Source organism: Podarcis melisellensis (assembly GCF_964234715.1).
Source record: "Podarcis melisellensis genome assembly, chromosome: 4".
Taxonomy (NCBI): Eukaryota; Metazoa; Chordata; class Lepidosauria; order Squamata; family Lacertidae; genus Podarcis; species Podarcis melisellensis.
The window spans coordinates 92,266,844-92,283,481 of NC_138531.1; the positions used below are offsets into that span (position 1 = coordinate 92,266,844).

The 16,638-nt window shown below is 45.2% G+C and overlaps 1 protein-coding gene across 1 annotated transcript in view; it reads left to right on the forward strand.

Annotated features, from left to right (window-relative positions):
* The window catches only part of DLG2 (discs large MAGUK scaffold protein 2), an 852,330-nt gene that overhangs the window by 540,905 nt on the left and 294,787 nt on the right, over positions 1-16,638 (forward strand). The window contains exon 8 of the mRNA XM_081909134.1: positions 9,188-9,370. Coding sequence (XP_081765260.1) covers positions 9,188-9,370 — 183 coding nt within the window. The remainder of the gene's footprint in view (positions 1-9,187; positions 9,371-16,638) is intronic.

The window sequence follows — 16,638 nt, forward strand, 5'->3', positions numbered from 1 at the left end:
ATAGCTTGGCTGTATACAGAGGAGTGCTAGTAGGCACATGCTGGGGAACCCCCAAGGAACACCCCCCCCCCAAAAAAAAAGCAATAAGGGAACCTCTGGCCTTCTGCATGCAAAATAGATACTTTCCCACAAAGCCAAAAATAACTTCTGATATTGCGTTGGGGAATCTGATTAAAACAATCATTATGCCATTAGGTATGGCTGAGTCATTTAACATGCTTAAAACTACCATTGGCCATTGTATAAACCTGGGGGTAAGGTCTCTGTGTGTGCTTTAGTATCTTCAATAACATATAGCCTGTTGCTATGGGAAGGTGCAAATTGGTTCTATCAACTATCCATTATACAGCCAAGTTATAAAATCCAAATTAATGTTCACTGTCAGCTCTGCCTATTAAGAAGAAATTACACACTCCTTGGGTTTTCTTTTATCTCAAATTTTTTGATTGCTGGAGTCCTCATCCTGTTAATGCATTATTGGTAGAATAATTTAAATCTTTAATGAAGAAGCCTTCAGTAGCACAGGCTTTAATCACTATGACCCCCCTTAAATAAAATGTTAACTTTCCCCAATCAAATTCCTACATGTTCAAGGTGGCCAGGGACACTTTGAATTGGAAAGAGCCAAAACCAGCAGCTTCTTTCTGGTTCTGTAATAAATGAAAAACCTTAAAAGGCACACTGCTTTGCTTGTGGAATTGATCTTTGAATCTTTTTCAAGATCCTTGTGCAAGTTTAATAAGACATCTTGGGGAGAGCTCCATGTATCCTTGGCATCTACAGATTTAGGGTTCTATACTGTAGGTCACAAAGAGTCGGACACATCTAAACGACTAAACAACAACACGGTAGGTCCAGGGACGCAGGTGGCGCTGTGGGTTGAACCACAGAGCCTAGGGCTTGTCGATCAGAAGGCCGGCGGTTCGAATCCCCGCGATGGGGTGAGCTTCCGTTGCTCGGTCCCTGCTCCTGCCAACCTAGCAGTTCAAAAGCACGTCAAAGTGCAAGTAGATAAATAGGTACCACTCCAGTGGGAAGGTAAACAGCGTTCCCATGCGCTGCTCTGGTTCTCCAGAAGCGGCTTAGTCATGCTGGCCACATGACCCGAAAGCTGTATGCCAGCTCCCTCGGCCAATAAAGCGAGATGAGCGCCGCAACCCCAGAGTCGGTCATGACTGGACCGACTCTGGTCAGGGGTCCCTTTACCTTTACTTTACCTTTACTGTAGGTCCAGGAGAGATCTTGACCTGAGAGCTACTGCCAGTTGCGGTAAACCATAATGGTTTTTGGAAGCCATACTGGCCTTCATTACAAGCAGGCCTTCTCAATTGCTTTTCCAGATCTTTGATTACCCCTTTCTGGGTTTCCTTCGCCCTCTTGGCATGGTCATTGTTGTTGGGCTGCATGTCTAACACGGACATTTTGCATGTGTGCTGAAGGAACTGCACTGGTTGCTGATCAGTTACTGGCCCATGTTCAAGGTCTTGTTAAGAGATAAAGCACTGAACAACTCAGAAAGAGATTACAGATCAGGTCAGTGGCCCAGGCCCACCTCATCCAGCATCCTATTCTCCCAGTGGCCAACCAGATGCCTATGGAAGCCCGTAAGCAGGACCTGAGAACAACAGCAAGGCTCTTCACCTCCTGTTGGCTGCCATTTTGCTTCCCCACAATCCCCTAGACCTAGAGTGACACTATGTGATGACATTGTTTCATGGGGAGGGCAGGGGAAGAGGAGGAGATGGTAGCCAGCAAAAATAGCAAGGAGGTAGGAGTACAGAGACACCTTTTGTCCCCACCTTTTGAAAACATAAGTAGGGGTTGTGAAATGTGAAAGGACAGGGAATCGGGTAGTCTTGAAAGGAGTATCGTGAAACGATAATTTCTGAGCACTAAAGGCCTGGATAGTGTACTTTGAGCTGATTTTGGTCAACAGAGAACACTAAAACAATGGCCTCTAATTTGTGTTACTCTGATGTTAAAGCTTTTAGATATCCCAAAGTAAGACTGTTGGTCAGTTGTCAGAAAATGTTCTCTGAGTTGTTCACACAGAAATTTCTTTGAACAGAACATTATGCATTTTTAAATATTACCATAAATGTGCATAAATCTTAAGGGAGGACAAGACCTATCCTTTTCTGAGATTTAAGCTTAGCCTTTTTTCTTCTCCAATTTTTGGCCTGAATCTAATTTTTAGTTTCTTTCTCTTCATTTTGTTGGACTATTTTCATGATGCAATGGAATTAAAAGTGATGTGTGCTTCCTGTTGCATGCTGTTCCATCCTGTTGGAGACAATTTGTGCATACTTCTTTTTTTTTTTAAAAAAAGGGGGGGCTTTTCAGTTCTCCTCAATGCATTCACCAGTAAAATCTGTGTTTCATATGCGTATTTTAAACATGAAATGCATAGTTTTGTGTGCACTTCTTGCATGCCAGCAATGGATGGCAAAATCTGGAGAAATGAGCAATCCAATCAGGAGTTGTGTCTCAATCTACCAGCAAGTCTGGGTTGGTACAATGTGAAAAGAAAAACAAACAAATTCTGTTCCTATCTCTTAAGACTTAAGTGGAGGGACAATCCACATAGAGTGAGGTGGTAAACATTGGGATACCTTTGCAGAACATCATGAAATTTTACTGCTGCCTTTTGAGAAACTTGGGAGGGGAGTGTAAATATTATTTATCCAACTGTAGTTTACTGTAAGGTGATTATGATTTCATCAGTCTCCATCTTCTTTCTGCACTTCTAGCTGGAGGGGAAAATCTGTTCCCTCAGAGTCTATTCTTCCCTGGCTCCTGGCTTTTCCTCTCAGAACTTGATTAGTAATTTTTATTTTCCCAGATGTGCCTTTGTTTCCCATATGCGTGTTCTGCCCAGAGCAATTTTGTCTAGATGCTTATTTTTAGTTTGCATGCTCGGTGTTTGAGATGGATGTAGCCGTGGTGACCGGCTGTGATTTCAGAGCAGATTCAATGGATGAACGACGGTTGTGTTAGCCAATGTAAAAATAAAATAAAAGAATTGTACCCCAAATTGATTGACATTTTCTGTCCAATTGAAGTAGGTCAGACTTAAGCTATGAAGCATATTGTGACAGATAGAGGGGAAACATAATACACAGTTGTATATCTAGTTCAAATTAAGGGGAGGAGTTCTAATTCTATTATTATTATTATTATTATTATTATTATTATTATTATTATTATTATTGAATTAAAACCATAAATTGGGTTTTTCTAATGAGAGTTGGTGGTTCTGGATATGCATTATGTGATGAATTTTATAGATGGATAGATGATAGGTTGAAAGATCAATGTCAAAGGCCAATGTCAAAGGTGAAGCAGTGTGCCTTCAGCAAAAAATGTAACCCATATAAGGTTACATTCTAGATGTACTTCTGTGGGGAAGGAGTTCCACAACTTAGGGGCTGCCTCAGAGAAGGCCCTTTTGGGGCCACCACTACCCTAAGCTTCTGAGGGTGGCAGGACCACACAGTGGGCCCCCTTGAGAGGGTCTCCAACACTTGAGAGGGTCTCCAGAGAAGGAGGTGGTCTTTCAGTGGATGCTAGCAGATACAGTGCTTCTGTTGGTGCCAGTGTTGGCACCTGGAGGGAGCTCATTGCAGAGTGTCTTCTTTCTTTCTTTCTTTCTTTCTTTCTTTCTTTCTTTCTTTCTTTCTTTCTTTCTTTCTTTGTGGAAATGTGGAGAACTTCAGCTCAAGACTGGCGAAATGAGAAACTGGGAGAAGTAAATTGACAGATGTGCTTATTTCAGAGACCACTGCTGCTCTGTTTTCTGCTCCTTCCCTTACATAATTAATACACCGTATTTTTCCGTGTATAAGACTAGGTTCCCCCCCCCCAAAAAAATGTCAAAGATTAGGGGGCGTCTTATACACGGATACATCTCACCTATTTTCTTAAATCTGAACCCCCCAAAATAGGGGACGTCTTATACATGGGGGTGTCTTATAGATGGAAAAATATGGTATATCCAACTGAAAATACCCAGTCAGTTGTCCTGATCTTGAAATAGCTCAGTCAGAAGAGCATGATACTCTTAATCTCCGGACTGTGGATCCAAACCCCATGCATTCCACAGGGTTGGACTAGACAAGCCTTGTGGTTTTGTCCAACTCTGCAGTTCTATGATTCCACTCTACATCATGGAATAGCCAAAAACTATTGCCAGATAGCAGCCTTTGGCCAAAATTTAGAACAAATATTGTCAGATAATCAGTACAATGGGCAAAAAGAGTCTTACGCAACCCATCTTCCCTACATTGTACTGCTACCAATCAGGCATGCAAATGGGTTCATGGTTTTTAGCAAATGCTTTTGGTTACATTGCAAATAAGACACGTAGCACAAGGCACGGTGCCTGCGCCAAGGGCGGTCTGTATTGCAGTGGTGGCTGGTGGCAGTAATTCATTACTGCATAATAGATGTAGTAATGCATTGTTACAGCTATAATGAAGTGTTTCCGTTATTGCACATGACAGTTTTTATGCTCGTCGTGATATTAAGCTATGTAATGAGAGCGTCTAGCAAGGTGGAAAACATGGTTTTAACTCATACGTTGCATTGTTCGTGGCGCTAGAGATTCTTCTTTCATCACAGAGACGGACTGTGTGAAATGAGAAATTAGTTCTTCAGTAGGGTTGACTTGCTGGACACAGAACAGGGCAGAAATGTATCAGTGATGGTTGAAAAAGCCTCTAGCACCATAAATAAGATTCACAGAATTGTAGAATTGGAAGGGAACCCAGGGGTCATCTATGCAATGCAGGTCATAGATGGTATGTGGTTCATGAACTAGAAGTTTCCCTATCAAAGGTGCCTTCTGAAGACCTTTTCATAGAATTCGAAGCTCCCCAGCTGTTGTCTCCTTCCTTGTTTGAAGAAATCTTTAGGCCACCAGTTAAAATTGTGACTTGCTACAAAAGACCAAGTAGCAGGCAATGTGAAAGATCCCTGGCTCAGACTGTGGAAAGCCCCTGGTGGACCTGCATTTTGGGGGCCCTGAAGCTTGAGCAGCTATGGCGGCCACTTTCAACCAGCAAGGAGGTCTGGGTAACCACTGCCATCTTTTTCATTGGGGTTGTTCCACTATAACTACTACTACTACTACTACTACTACTACTACTACTACTACTACAGTACATCTCAGGTTTTGATTGCTATACTGGATTGTTGCAAATGTCAAAGTCACTGGTGTGAATTTAAAAATCCTATGCTTTATAGTTGTTGAGGTGTTTTTTTTTGGGGGGGGGTTGATGCATTTTTTAAAGCAAAAAAATTGGGCAATGTGGACTAAAGTCACTTCTGGGGTTCCAAAACCATGATTGATGGATCAGTTCATTATTATGTGGTGGTACTGATACATGCTATGAATGTAGAAGATGACAGGTTCTAAGAATCTGACACAGGAAATAACAGAGGAAGGGTTAGAGTCAAATGTCAGCAGGTGTAAACATGGGGGAATTGTGCTTTTATTTCAGAAACATATACAGTGGTGCCTCGCAAGACGAAATTAATTCGGTCCGCAAGTCTTTTCGTCTTGCGAGTTTTTCGTCTTGCGAAGCACGGTTTCCAATGCATTAAAAATCAATTAATGCATTCCTATGGAAACCGCCTTCAGACCAGGTCCGGGGACAGTCTGTCCGCCGACCTCTTCTGAAGGCTGGCGGGGGGCAAAAGTCTTTGCTCCCCCCTGCCTGCCTTCCCGGGAGAGCGGAAAGCGCAGTGCTGCCTTCCCGCTCTCCCGGAAAGGCAGGCAGGGGGGACAAAGATTTTTGTCCCCCGCCCGCCTTCGGAAGAGGTCCAGGACCTCTTCCGAAGGCGGGCGGGGGGCAAAAGCCTTTGTCCCCCCTGCCTGCCTAACCGGGGGCTTTTAAATCGCCCTGGGACTGTCCGGGGCGATTTAAAAGCCCCCGGACGGCTTTTGAAGGCAGGCGGGGGGGAGCAAAGACTTTTGACCCCCGCCAGCCTTCAGAAGAGGTCCAGGACCTCTTCCGAAGGCGGGCGGGGGGGGGCAAAAGTCTTTGTCCCCCCTGCCTGCCTAATCGGGGGCTTTTAAATCGCCCCGGGACTGTCCGGGGCGATTTAAAAGCGCCCGGACAGCTTTTGAAGGCAGGCGGGGGGGAGCAAAGACTTTTGTCCCCCGCCCGCCTTCAGAAGAGGTCCTGGACCTCTTCCGAAGGCGGGCGGGGGACAAAAGTCTTTGTCCCCCCTGCCTGCCTTTCCGGGAGAGCGGGAAGGCAGCGCTGCATTTTCCGCTCTCCCGGGAAGGCAGGCAGGGGGGAGCAAAGACTTTTGCCCCCTGCCAGCCTTCAGAAGAGGTCCTGGACCTCTTCTGAAGGCTGGCGGGGGGCAAAAGTCTTTGCTCCCCCCCGCCTGCCTTCAAAAGCCATCCGGGATAGCGGGAAGCGCTTCCCTGCTATCCCGGACCGCTTTTAAAATGCTGGCGGTGGGGAGCAAAGCCTTTCGCCCCCGCCGGCCTTCCTGGACCTCTTCTGAAGTCCGGAGGGGGGGGGGAAGGCTTTGCTCCCCACCACCAGCATTTAAAAGAGGTCCCCGGAGATTTCCCTATGGGCTTTCGTCTTGCGAAGCAAGCCCATAGGGAAAATCGTCTAGCGAAGCGTCGCAAAAACCGAAAAACCCTTTCGTCTTGCGGGTTTTTTGTCTTGCGAGGCATTCGTCTTGCGGGGCACCACTGTACTTAAGCTCACAGTAAGATGTAGGAACTAAGGACTCGTGCCAACAGTTCAGCTAGTTATTGAGGTTTAATACCTTCCGGTCCCTGACTAGGAAGAAATCTGTGTTTAAATATGAGGACTGGGTGGTTCTCAGGTGACGTTTTCCCTTCTCCTATGGCAGGTATGAAGAATCTGTGGCCCTCCAAATGTTGGTAGACTCCAGCTCTGCATCAACCCCAGCCAGCATGGTCAATGGTCGGGGATGATGGGAGTTGTAGTCAAGCTACACCTGCAGGGCTACGAATTCTCATTCTCTGTCCTATGCTAATTATAACTTTCTGCTGGGGTTGTTATCTGCCACACATGTGAGAGCTATTAATCACTGAACCAAGCAGAATTCTTCCAGAGACCATTAAGTCAAACATTTTATGCATCTGCATTAAACCTGGCAATAGTGTATTACAAACAAACAGCCTTTAAATGGTTTTAAAAATACATCTCCATTCTGGATGCGAAAATCAATTAGCTGCTGCTGAAGAATGCAAATTTTAATGGGAAGCTGAGTCATCCCCGGCTTCATCACATTATAGTTCTACAACTCTTTTCCTAGAAAACCACAAGTTCTCTTCGGATAGCCACTACGGCATGCCATGCTTTCGAATAAGAGACAGAGCAAAAATCAGGAAGCCACCCAGTTCGAATTGCATCTGTTCTGTGGACTCACTTAGTAGCCTTAAGCACACAATTCTTTCTCAGCCTCATTCCTCACATCTGTAATATGGAGGGCAATCATAAGACGTGCTCTATGAGGAGCTGGCTTCAGGCACCAGGTCTGTTGGCAGACCAGCTTTGTGTTACAAAGACATCTGCAAACATGACATGAAGGTTGGCAACATCATGTGAGGATCCCTGGCAGACAACCGCAGTGCATGAAAACAGGTAGTCAAGGTTGTGTATCCGCAACTGTGACCAGAGGAGGAATGGTGCAGCCAGTGAGGTGTAGTGGTTACGAGTGATAGACTCGTAATCTGGTGAACCGGGTTCACTTCCCCGCTCCTCCACATGCAGCTGCTGGGTGACCTTGGGCCAGTCACACTTCTCTGAAGTCTCTCAACCCCACTCACCTCACAGAGTGCTTGTTGTGGGGGAGGAAGGGAAAGGCAAATGTTAGCCGCTTTGAGACTCCTTGGGGGAGTGATAAAGCGGGATATCAAATCCAAACTCCTCCTCCATGGTGTATCTGCAGCAGCAAAACCAGACACCTTCATCTGCCCCACTGTGCTCACAGTGGCCAACCAATTACCTCTGGAAAGGCCACAAGCAGAGCCATCAGGAAGCTTTCATTTCACATTGCAGCAGGAGATGAGTTAAGACAGTTCTTCTTGCTAGCTCTGCTGGAAGCAGCTGCATGGACACCCAGCCCACCTGGCTGCGTCAAAGGTAGCAGTGAGACAACACAGGCCTATCTTGGCTGGGAGCAATTGGCATTTGGCTCCTCCTCTTCCCAAATTGCCTGCCAAAGTGATCATTCCATGTGGCTGTTACAGGGCAGCTTGTAAGAGTTGAAAGCCTGGCTTTTGTTCTGCCCTCCCTTTTCTTTTGCATCGTGTTTCTTAGAAGGTTGGCCATTACTCTACACTGTAAACCAGACGCGCAGTATCGAAATACAGTAAACAAAACATGACATTGCTTCCCTTTACCACCATTACCACCTGAGCTTCTTATCTCGGAAATCCCAGAGCACACATATTCCTTTCCAACCATGCTCAAATCTGCTTTCTTCCAATTGTAAGGATGAGATACATGGTGTGTGTGTGTGTTTCTTGATGACCCTTCTGTTTATTACCTCTGGTTTTTCATAGGCTAGCTGTTCTGTTTCCTTATGGAAGGGTTATTCTGATGACAACTGCATGCATATCTGCTTTAGAAAAAGAAGGAGGGAAAGCTTTTCTGCTTGGGAAAAGGAGGAGGAGAAACTGAATTGTGTAGCTCCCCTCCCCTGCTTAGGATCCTCCTATGACTTTCTTTTCATCATTCCACAAGGGAGTGGAGGGTCTTGTAGTTTAGCCTTGTAAACCCAGCTGTGTAGAGCATTGATTGCTTCTGCCTGAAGCAGGGATGCTGTCAAGTTGCTCTGCGAGTTGAGTCATCTATTGACAAAGAGCTACTAGCCAGCAGATGATGCTGTGCAGCTCTACTCTCCGGGCTCCCACGATGCTCCGCTTATAGCAGCTGTCAAAGGTACTTGGAGGCTCTGCAGAACAGGACTTTTGCATCTGCTGAGAGAAGAAGAGAGAGGGAGGGTGTGCGTGTGTTGGGAAGAACTTTGACACCGGTGCAACATGAACGCCTATCTTCCTAGGCAGCACAGCTGCTGCAGGGGGTCTGAAGGGGCTGATCTTGCCAGAGGTGTGCCAACACTGCCTAGGGAGGCCCACTGTCCCTGTGGATGGCGGCAGAACTCCCAGGGGGGTTGCTGTCGTCCGCAGGCATTGCCACTCTCAGCTTCCGGACCCCATGGTCCAACTCTGACGCAGCCCAGGACTAAGTGTAGCACGTCGTGGGACAATGTGCAGAAAAGCCCCCCGAAAACCTTAGCTAAGGCAAAAGGGGCAGGAGGGGAATGGTGGACGGATTGCAGCTGCCCCCACAGCTGGTACCACCCAGTACAGGTGAGATGCTTTTTTCCCTTAAGTCTCTCCAACTCAAGGGACTCTCGAAGTCCAGGCAGGAAAAGGAAAGGAAAAGTTACACACATTGCCTTTTGGATTATAAAGTTTTCAAGCGAAGGCTGGAGGACTGCTTAGTGATGTTGCTTTTTTAAGGAAGTGAGGTGCGCTGTTCATTTTTCACAGGCATTGTTCTAAAAGTATGGCCAGATGGGAGACCTTGCAATGTTCCTGTGTGCTTTTTCCTTCTCTTTTAATGTACTAATTTCTTGGGGGGGGGGGTAGGAAGTATTCCCTTGCCTCACATTTGGTGGCTTTGCATCATTTGACATTTGCATGGGAAAAATGGAGTGTGGTGTCCTTTTAGTACAGTATACTTTTTAAACGATGCATTTACTGAGGAATGGGGATGAATTGCATTGCAAAATCTTAGATTATGTAAAAAGATCGTACAGCCTCCTTCTCCCCGTTCACTTTTGTGTGTGTGATTTATATGGGTGGTATCCAACGATAGTCATACATGGAGCAGACCCTGTAAAATAAGTGTACTCAAATTCATTGATTCCGATGAGTCTACTCTGAGTACAACTTACTTGGATATCACCCTATATATGTTTATTTCTCTAAGATGTAATTTTGATGTGAAGTTTGGATTACTTTATACTTTGATTACTTCAGTTACGCTAAAGATAAACTGAGAAATGCAAAACTAAAATCACATTGATTCTTCCATGACTATTAATACTGGGAAAATATCTATACTTCTCTCTATCTGCTTCACACATACATAAATGCTTGTGTGTGTCCCCTACTACACACACACACACACACACACACACACACAATTTCTCTGTCAGTCACTGTAATCTTATTCAGAAACTTCTGCTTCAATATCCTGCCAAATCTTTGTGGTGCCTTTTTAATTACTTGAATTCATATAATGTCATGAGGAGAAGAATAAGGAACCAAAAGCTGAATAAAGTATTATGGTGGTGCACAGTGTAAGAGTCCTTCTAAGCACATAGATGTTTTCTTTGTAGAATGTTTTTTTAAAATAATAATAAGAAAAAAAATGAATAGAAAAGCAGTATAACACCACATCTCAGTACAGCCGTGTTGGCTTTAGACTGGGCAGTGTGAAATATATATATTTATTTCCACAAGGAACAAAACACACATCTTAGTTACAACATAACACTCTCATGGTATGGGGAAATGAAGCCTAATGTTTGAAAAATTCAGCTTGTCAGTCTCATTTTCTCTGCCTATAGTGTTACATTTTGGAAGACGGGATAGGTCTCAGTTTCCTGAAAGAGAAAGCGTAAAGGAAATGCAATTTGAATATAACTGAATATTGCAATGTTGTTGTTGTTAGCACTGCTGCTAGTGTTAAATACTGATCTGAAATTGAAAACTTTTTAAAAGGTGCAGTGGGCTGCGCTACACATGTAAGGATGTATTCAGCACCATCAGTTTGCAGAGTGACAGGAAAGAAAAAGGGCTGGCCTCTGCCCTCAATAAGTTTACAATCTAGAGATTGCTGGCAGGGGAAGACTGCTTTCAAAGAAGTACTCTGGTGGCAAAGGCTACAGCCACACCATATGCTTATGAACTCTTATACTACGTTAACAGTTGCGTGCTGAGGTCCCTCAAAACCCCTTCCCCAATAACTCAGACATCACACGTAATTTTAGTTTAAGGTTTTTGGCATAATTTTGGCCACAACTTTATTTCCATACAAATTGAGAGTGGTTGCTTAGGCATTGGTTATGACTATCTGTCACCCCCCGCCATGGGGGACAGCACTGACTCCCTAGTCAGTCTCGGAGGAACATGGGACAGAGTCAGCTGGAGCTGCGTCACAGGCCCTCAGCTACTCCGCGCATGCTCCTTGAAGCTTACGCGGCCCGCACCCTGCCGTCAGGGTTTGGACGAAGGGGATGGTAAGCTTCAGAATTCCTTTAACGGAATACCCGTCAGCAGCAGCATTGGAGGGGCAGGCACAGCCAATCCATACCCCTCCACCAACCAATTTTAACCAATGCCTAACCGCCAACCTTACAAGTTGTGACGATTTGCTAAGCAGTAGGCAAAACCCAAGAGGCACGCACTAATCAGCCAATTGGTAAATTCCTACTGGGCCCCCGCACCAATGCGAACGACCCCATGACAGGCAGAGCAAGGTCAAGCAGAAGCCCAATCAAGGGAGGGCGGGCGGGAGATCCGATGTCCACAGCGAAAGAGAAAGAGAAAGCTGTGGACCATTGCATATATAAGGGCATTAGTCCCACCCCCAAATTGGCAACATCCAATTTACCCCAGTAACAGCTTCATCCAATCTGCTCCAAGCCATTGCCTTCAATGGCCTGGTCACTAACATGGGGTTTTGCCCGGCCCCATCCGCAACACGTGCTCTCTCTTTAAGAGAACACGCTTTATTGACACACACACACCCCAAGAATCTGGGGGCTATTGATTGGTAAGTGTGCTGAGAGGTCTCTTAACAGTTCCCAGAACCCTTAACCATCTACACTTCCCAGGATCCTTTGCTCTTCAATAGCATATTACTCGTTTTGATTAGTCTAAGAAGGTGTTAAGCTGTCATGATTTCTATCTGGGTATTTAAAGGTTTCTAATAGTCCTGTTTCCCAACTAGCACACAGTCAAAAATGCCCACTACTGTTAGCTTTATAATCTATCAGTATATTCCCTAGTATTTGGAATTGGAAGTAGAAAAGGATGTTAGATGCCTTTATTACTTTTCCATTAAATGGAGCATATTAGACCCCAAAGCATCTTTGTACTGAGGATAAAACTAAGCAATGCTGTTATAAAAGTCTGTAGCAATAATTAAAAAGGTGTTCTTTCAGTGCAATCTCCCTGAGTCGGGTTTTCTGAGGCTGGTAATGGGGTTTTACAAGGGTTTTTGTTTCTGTTTAAAAAAAGATTATCTTAGAGTCAACACATTCACCCCAAATTACATAATCCAGATCGAAGTAATGGGATAAGATGGCAGGTCAAAAAAAGAAGATTAAATTGCTACTGTATTGGAGTGTGGGATTGTTTATATTGTAAAGCAAACTATTTAATACAACCTATTTTTATACACCACATTCCGTAAGTGCAGCACATTCAGTTTGTCAGTAATCTTCACAAGAACCTTGTGAGGTAGGCCAGTCTGGAATAGGAAGGCCTGGGTTCAAGCTTACCTGGAATGGTCTAATCATGCCCTTCCACTTTAGGATCCCTCGATATCTGCATGTCTGGCTGACTGGAGATGCTCAGTGGAGCTGCTTAGCTGCTGTACTCAGGACTTACTTTGGGGCTTCCCATAGACATCTGGTTGGCCACTGAGAGAACAGGATGCTTAATTAGATGGGACATTAGCCGATCCAGCAGGGCTCTCATATTCTGAGATTTGCATTACAATATCAGATCTGCCATTTAAACCAACAGGTGGAAGGTTTGGTTAGTTTCTGGGCCCAATTCAAGTGTGGCTACTTTAGTGCTTAAAGCCCTAAACACCTGAGGCCCCAAATACCTGAAATATTGCTTCCTTTCCTACAGACCCTCATAGATATTAAGATTGGAAGAGGGGGCCCTCTTGATGGTTCCGCTGCCCTCTGAAGCTCAGGATGGTGGCTGAGACCTGGGAGAGGGCCTTCTCTGTGGCAGCCCCTAATTTGTTGAACTCCCCACAGAAAGTGTGTCTGAAATCTTCATTATGCAGCTTTCAATGAATGCTGAAGACACACATTTGTACCCTGCCCTTTGTCACCTGGTGTGTGTATGGGGGGTGGGACCCATCCTATTCTTGTGACTGTAAATTGCTTTAAACTGTTCTAATGTACAGTGGTACCTTGGTTCTCAAATTTAATCCATTCCGGAAGTCTATTCAACTCCCAAAATGGTTTGAAAACCAAGGCACGGCTTCCAATTGGCTGCAGGAGCTTCCTGCACTCAATCGGAAGCCGCATTGGATGTTTGGCTTCCGAAAAAACGTCCACAAACCGGAACACTCACTTCCGAGTTTGCGGCGTTCGGGAGCCAAGCTGTTCAACTACCAAGGTACCACTGTATTTTAGATTGTTGTCACCTGCACTGGAACCTTATAGTAAAGAGCAGGGAACAAATTGAGTTTATGGTCCAATAGGGATGCTGTTGATACTTTTACATGCAGACTATCTCAGGAACTAGTCATGGGGCACTGTCACTGATTGCATGCCCTATGCTACTATTTTATACCTGGCTCATAGTGGTAGACCTTGAAATTCTAATAATCATCCTCAGCATCATACACTGCCACCTTCTCCTTTCTTTCATAACTTTGCTCCCAAGCTTCCTTTTGCCTCCCTCCCACCGACCTCCATCTGTTCCCTTACCTCCATCATTGGAGGCAGTAAGATGGGGAGCACAAGTTGGGCAAGCGCCTGTTGCCCTCAGGTCCTCCTCCTGGGCTCTCCATAGGCACCTGGTTAGCCACTGAGACAACAGGATGCAGGACAAGATGTTCTTGTCCTTGCATTCCTATGAGCATGTTCTTGTTCAAGACCTTTCCAGAGATGAAAAGCAAATGCGGTGTTATGTGGGCTTCTGCCTTCAGCAGCTGCTCGCTCTTCTCGGTGTTGCTCTGTGTCCTCCTTTTATGTCTGTTGGGTTGGGGGAGCCATGCCAGCTGTCACTTCACACCTGCACTTTCAAGCGCTTGAGCCCTTCTGTCTCTCCTGGATCGGAAGGACAATTAATGCTAGTTTGCAACCTTGCCATTGCAGTTCTTCCAGCCTGAATGTCACAAAGAGGCGCCGGAAACTGCTGGACCATGTAGAAATGTGCAGAGGCTCCAGCAAATGGATAAAACAGTGCCATTTCAGTTTAAATACCCTATATTTGGAATCAGCCGCAGAACTAGCTTGCGGGAAGCAGGGGGATTATATTTAGTATTATATGATATAGTATATGACTACTACAGGGTGCAATCTCGGCTTCGTCTGTGCCTTGAATAAGTCTTGGAAAAACAAAGAGGCGAAGTGTATTTCAGGAGGCAAGGATGAACATGTAAAAGTACATTTCCTTCAAGCGACTCCAAAGGATGAGCAAACGGGGAATAAATGGGGAGGGGCGACAAGTTACTTGCCTTCAGGCCACTCATCTCCCTTTCCCAATTTAGCAACATAGGAAGCCGTCTTATACCAAGACAGATTACTGACACACACACATACACCCCACTCCAAGTTGTCTACAGCGATTGGCTGCAGATTCCCAGGGTTTCAGACAGGAACACTCCCCAGCCCTACCTGGAGATGCCAGGGATTGGACAGATACTCTACCTACTGAGCTATGGCCTATCACCCTCTTCCAGGTTCACCTATGTAGAACAGGTGGCAGGATTTTGGCGGCATATCCTCATAGGCAGGTTTCCAGGGCTCATGTTTTGATAGTGGGCCCTAAAAATGCCCTTGCTTGCATGTTGCTAATGCAAACTCCATTTTGGTGAGATGGAGATTGGTAGAGATGAAGGAGAGATTTATTCCATTCTCATTTTAATGTGGGTGGTTTGGGATGCGGGTGGCACTGTGGGTTAAACCACTGAGCCTAGGACTTGCTGATCAGAAGGTCGGCGGTTCGAATCCCCATGACAGGGTGAGCTCCCGTTGCTCGGTCCCTGCTCCTGCCAACCTAGCAGTTCGAAAGCACATCAAAGTGCAAGTAGATAAATAGGTACCGCTCTGGCGGGAAGGTAAATGGTGTTTCCGTGCACTGCTCGGGTTCCCCAGAAGCAGCTTAGTCATGCTGGCCACATGACCCAGAAGCTGTATGCTGGCTCCCTCAGCTAGTAAAGCGAGATGAGTGCCGCAACCCCAGAGTCGGTCATGACTGGACCTAATGGTCAGGGGTCCCTTTACCTTTTTACAAAATTTGCACAAATTGAAGCGTCAGTCTCTCATTCTGACAAAAGAATGGATACCAACACACATACATTAGCAAATAGGAAAAAAGGGTAGTGTGTGTGCATTCACGAGAACGTTAAAAACATTCAGATAAATTTTGTCCTAATGTACAGTTTCGCTCGGCATATGCCTCTTTTCAGGCAATCTGAATGCCTTTTTCATGATGTTCTCTGAGAAATGCATATGAAAATGCCTACAGATTTTCATGCAGAAAAATCACCAACCCATACGGAGATTGGTTGAATTGAATTTAAGGTTGGAAAAAAGAGAAATCAAAATTGACAGGTCCATCGATCTTTTCTCGTAAGTTCCCTTTCACATGTGGATGGATCTTCCTGGCTCTGAAGCCAATCTCTCTCCCCCCCCCCCAAACACAGCCTCATCATCTTAACCCTAATGCTCAGTGCAACCATTAACAAGCACACTCTATGGCCTCCTTTGCACCCAGAGACCTTGGGCGCATCTAGTAGAGTCTTCTTAGGCTCCTGTGTTGATATTCTGTTTGGGAGTATCATGTTTCTGCTTGCTGTATACTTGGATAATAGGTAATTCAGTAAGACAGCAAAGACAGCTGAGAAATGGCCATTAGAGCCCTACTTAGAGAGTCCATGAAAGCACTTAGCTGCTGGATAAATCTGTCTTAGCAACCACCGCCACAAAACTCACATCATGCATTATACTACAGTCCCAGAGACCTGGTGAGTCCCCCTCCCACACCTCTTTCTCCTTAGTAATATGCATTAATTTTGGCTGCTTTTTGCACCAGCTGCAGCTTCTAGACTAAGTCCAAGGGAAGTCCTACGTAGAGCATGTTTCAATAATCCACTCTTGAGGTTACCAATGCCAGGACACTTTTGACACCTGAGTGCTGACGATGATAAATAGCGACATCTACAATGACAAATAGTTCTCAACACCTACTCAGTTCTAGAGCAATTGCCTTTCCATTCCAAATCATTTTATGGCAATTATTGGGGTGGGGGGGGTTAACTGTGTGTTTGCTTATGCAAGTTTGTTTCAAAACCCTGACATCTCCACGGAAGCTTCAGTTAGGTGCCACCATAAGGGAGAAAAAGCTGGACCTGATTTTCAGGAATTTCATAGAGGAGTTTCTGGATTTTTTGTTCAAAACGATTGTTAGAATTTAGGTGGAGAACATTTTTGGTGTAAAACAAAAGACCTCGGTGGGCCATAGTAGATGAAGATGCTTCCACCTAGAATTAAAGCCTATTATTTTAATTGCTGCTGTCCCAAATTGGCCATGGGATTTAACATTCACTGTGTTTTAACTGTCTCCTCTAGGACATATTGGAGGCTGATTCC